The sequence below is a fragment of the Crocodylus porosus genome, unplaced genomic scaffold, assembly GCF_001723895.1.
Source record: "Crocodylus porosus isolate Cpor-Errol unplaced genomic scaffold, CroPor_comp1, whole genome shotgun sequence".
NCBI lineage: Eukaryota > Metazoa > Chordata > Crocodylia > Crocodylidae > Crocodylus > Crocodylus porosus.
The window spans coordinates 12,858,881-12,863,453 of record NW_017728921.1 but is presented as its reverse complement, the minus strand read 5'-3'; the positions used below and the strand labels follow the sequence as shown (position 1 = coordinate 12,863,453).

General features: G+C 37.4%; 1 protein-coding gene across 4 annotated transcripts in view; it reads right to left on the bottom strand.

Moving 5' to 3' along the window:
- GOLGA3 (golgin A3) overlaps positions 1-4,573 on the bottom strand; it is a 35,963-nt gene that overhangs the window by 16,353 nt on the left and 15,037 nt on the right. For all 4 annotated transcript variants that reach the window (XM_019539009.1, XM_019539010.1, XM_019539012.1 and 1 more), the window contains 3 exons: positions 3,522-3,890; positions 1,590-1,667; positions 234-497 (listed from right to left, as the gene is read on the bottom strand). In XM_019539009.1, coding sequence (XP_019394554.1) covers positions 234-497; positions 1,590-1,667; positions 3,522-3,890 — 711 coding nt within the window. The remainder of the gene's footprint in view (positions 1-233; positions 498-1,589; positions 1,668-3,521; positions 3,891-4,573) is intronic.

Below are 4,573 nucleotides of genomic sequence, written 5' to 3'. Positions count from 1 at the left end.
AATGTGGCAGCCAATTTATAGTAAGCTCTGGTTTAACCTGAATATTTAAAAAGAAAAGTCACCAAAATAATAGTATACTGATTCTCAAAAATATCTCTCTCTCTTTACCTAAGAGAACTTAAAACATGAGAACTTGCACATTACCACAACTTGCATCTCATTTCAGCAATCAGTAGAACTAGTGACATATAATATGATATTCTTTACAACTTTAACTTCAGCATCCTCCACACCTGTAGATGTGCCTCCATGTCATCCCGCTCTTTCTGCACCAAATGAAGATGGTTTTCCAACTCCACCATCTGCTGGTGAACCTGGGTCACTTCTTTTTGTAGTTTTGAATGCTCCACCTCAGTGGACTGCTTTTCAACCTGAAGTTTTAGTAACTCTTGTTTTAAGTCTTTCACTTCTGAGTCCAGCCTTTTCTTTGTAGCCTTCAGTTCACTAATCAGCTGGTCCTTTGAACTTGCATCTCTTCGATAAGCTTCCACCATTACCTACCACACAAAACAGAATTACAGAGACATTCCCCATGGCACAGTTGCTCAAAGAATAGATGATTTATCAAAAACACCAATACTTTAATTTTCAAATATCACAAGACGAGCAGCAATCAAAGACATTAAAACAAAAGAGCTTCAAGGGGACAGAATCTTTCCTGCTGCAACTTTTGAAACGTCTACCTTTAAGGAATTATATAAAGGGGATTCTCAACATTTTGTGCCAATGGATTTAAAAGCCAGTACTATATTCCACAACTTTTTTAACTGGTTCACAGGTATTTTACATAGAATTAGTAGGTGACTGCAAGATAAAACCCAAGCACCTGTAAAAATGGAACTATATTAGGAAGCAACAGTTCAAAAAGATAATCTTTGGAATTATATTATCCATTTTCCAGATAAAAGAAAATGTACTTAGCCTTACAAAATAATCAGGAATTTTACCTGTCCTGGCACAAAACATACTTGTCCATATTTTGCAATTAGGATTGGTATTAAAAAATCTACCTTCTTGAAAACACTGCTTACAAGTTAAAACAAACTTTGATGTTGGACTAATAAGGCAACTAAACAGCAAGCTAATGGTCCTGCTACAAGTGGGAAAGACACAACAGGACTTCAAGTTATCAGTCAGGATCAGACTCCACATACATTCAAGACAAAATCTGAAATAAACATTTGTTTTAAATGACTGTGCAAGTACAGTTTTACAAGACCAATTTAAATACAGTACTCAAAAGTTTCTCTTTATTGTTGCAAAGCATATCATCTAATGCAAAAGCACTTGAGAGATCTTTTGTTATGATCTTTTGTTTAAGGCAAAACACTTACATTTACCTGGGACAAGAACTGACTTGTGTGTCTTAGTTTATATTGATTCCCATAAAAATCAAAAACTACACAAGTTACGCAAGTCCCATAATGAAATGTGACAACATTCCATTTGACATAATGGCCTGCAGTTTAAGCAGGTTAGCGGCTTCATGCTTCCTTATGAAAAACAGCACTGCTAGCATATGCCTTTGCTGTAATGCATTAGCTGTTTATTTTTAAACATAATTTCAAAAAAGTTACATGTACACTTACCTTCTGCTGCAGAAACTGTTCCTTTACCTTTTGGGTCTGCTTTTTCAAGCTGGCACTTTCTTGTTGCAGATTTTCCACCTATTCAGAGGGAAAAAATGCAGATGTGGTGCTTTCACTGCATTGTAAGTTCTTTAAAAAAAGCCACTCCCTTTTTTTTGTTATGTATATACAGTGCATAATCTAATGAGAACATGAATGTTCACTGGTTATTGTGATGCTACTACAAACCAAATAATCTGGTTTATTCTTACTCTGAATCTGTTCATACACAACAAATCTCCAATGCTGCATAAGCAGCCTGAAGAAAGGCACTTTGTGCCCCGAAGTTTGTTTAACAGCTCTCCCAACTTTACAACAGACCAATAAAATACATCATGCAAAAATACCTTGCTTCTCTCATATTTCTTGGATCAACATGGCTACAACACTCCAACCCTTTTGAATATACCATCACATATACATGATATCTCTGAATCATACCAATTCATATTTACATGCTCAAGATAAAATGGAGATGATTTGTAACAGAGACAGTTATATTGCATGTGTTAGCGAGGTACTTTTGACACCAACATTTCAGAGCTTGCTTCGTTATCGTTCAAAAAACCATCCCATTGTTGGATACCAAGCCCGGGACATGGCCAGCCTCTCATACAAACGTATATTCTCCGTCTTGCACTGAAGTGTGGAATACTCTAGAGCAGCATAAGTGCCACAAGTGGCACAGGTAACCACTGCGTATAACAGGTGGCAGATCGGAGATAAAGCAGAGAGCACAGTGGCACATTGGGCAGGGAGGACAGGGCTGGGTCCAGGAAGGAGACAGTATATCAAACAAAGGAAAGGGATCATGGAAGGTGTGAGATTATTTAGTGTGCCCCACCCACCAAAAAGGTTAGCCTCACTCCTCTAGACCAGGGGTCAGCAACCTTAAGCCTGTGGGTCAGATTTGGCCTTCAAAAAGGTCAAATATAGTGAGGAGGAAGAAAAATTGGTGGCATGGTCCTGCACTGTTATGCTCATCCCCTCTAAGACACTCCCCTGTTGCAGAGCCTGCTGCTCTGTCATTTCTGTTTCCCTCCCTGTTGAGGGTCTGGGTCTCGGTATCTGCAGTGGAGGAGGAGAGATGGGGGAGAGAGAGTCAAGCTCCAGCCTGGATCTGCTAAAGGTCACTGATCCCAGCTCTAGATAAGTTATGGAACAAACCTGATTATGCAACTAGAATTTGGAACAGTCAAAGATTCATTGTGCATTAGAGAATGCATGATGGCAGCATCTGTAGAAAGCAGATCTAATCTGGTAAAGTAGTACAGTGACCAAGCAAAGAATTCTGAGAATCAATCTGTGAGCATACAGAACTGTATAAACATGAGACCCAATACAGTATTTCAAACAAAGTAGTACTAAGGCATTCCAAAAGGAGCAACCAAATGTTAGCTACATGCATGAGGAAGTTCTTTAGTCCACAGTACAATATGAATAGAACACATTAAACATAATTTAAAAGGAACAGTATAATTCATATAAAATGTTCAATTTTGAAAAACTGGTTTGAGAAATCATCATGCTCCTTGATAAAGAAGCAACGTAGTCTATTAAATCCTGGCACAAAAATTTAACTGTTCCTTTCAAACTCCATGAATTAAGAATTAAACAGATATAAAACATCTGTTCTGTTAACTGATATAAAACATACTAAATATATACTGTAAAAATTCTACTTCAGTAATAGAAAAATAAATTAAGGTTATTCAACTTACACGAAGCAGTTATAAAAACTGACGGATATACCCCAATATATAAATCAAGGTTTATGGGTATATGACAAATGCTTTCTATGGAGCTATGCTCTAGTCATTCAGCTGCTCCACAAGCCTATATCAATATATTTTATCTGTTATTTGTAAAAGAATAATACTAGAAATCAATTACCTGGCTAGATTTTACAGCTATTTCTTGCCTCAGTTGTTCCAATATCTCTGATGTTGCCTCTGTACCTTCTCCCAGGCGTTTTGCCCCTTCATCAAGTTCTTCTTTGCTTGCTTTCACTGTTTGCAGAGCTACTTCAAGGACAATCTTCTCTTTCTGCAAATACTGGATCATGTCATCCTTGGAAGAAGTGTCACTTTGAAACTCTTCTAGCCTGGCCTCCAGCTCATCATATCTTGTTTGCAGGTCACTCAAGGACTGGTCTTTGGCATGCAATCTCTCTTGAGTTAGGGTAAGCTGCTTCATGAGCTCAAGATGCTCCTGCTGTAAAGATTCAAGCTGCAGATCTCGTTGATGCAAAGTCAGTTTCACCTTAAGAGATAAATATTTGAAAAATAAAAGATCCGAATGAATTTTAAATTGTGAAATTAACTTTATAAAAGCATTAATTTTTTAAAACAAAATAGGAAGTCATCATGTAGCTGGATGTCATCCTCAGATTCCTAAGCTGCTGCTTTTTTCTTTTTTTCAAAACACATATTCAATTTACTCGCTCTGTTTATCATTGCTGGAGTCATTCCATGCAAAAGCTACAGTGCTACGGAGCCAAACTGGCCAGGCTGACAATTCTAGAAGTCTAAACAAAACTTTTTGTTTTTCAAATTGATATTTAAAAAAAGGTGAAAAAGTGTCTGGCAGAGATATAAACTGCACAAAGTGCCAACAGTCCTAGCCATTTTTCCAGAGCATAAATCAGCTACCACAGGCTCAGTCTAGTTCCATCCTGAATAACACCTCCCAGGAATACAACATTAAATCCTTCACAAACACTGGTGTAAAGTGAAACTCTAGGTCAGGAAAATTACTATCTAGAAAGGTAAATTTCAGCTGATCTGGACTTCCTCTGTATATCCAGATACTGTCTGCACAATTCACTATCAATCTACCTTTTGCTACTGTGTAGCTCTTTTAGAATTCCATCACTAAGAAGAGGCTCAACTCAAATTCCAGTTTTGTGAACTGGAGTAATGTCATAGTTAAGGATGCACAAGACT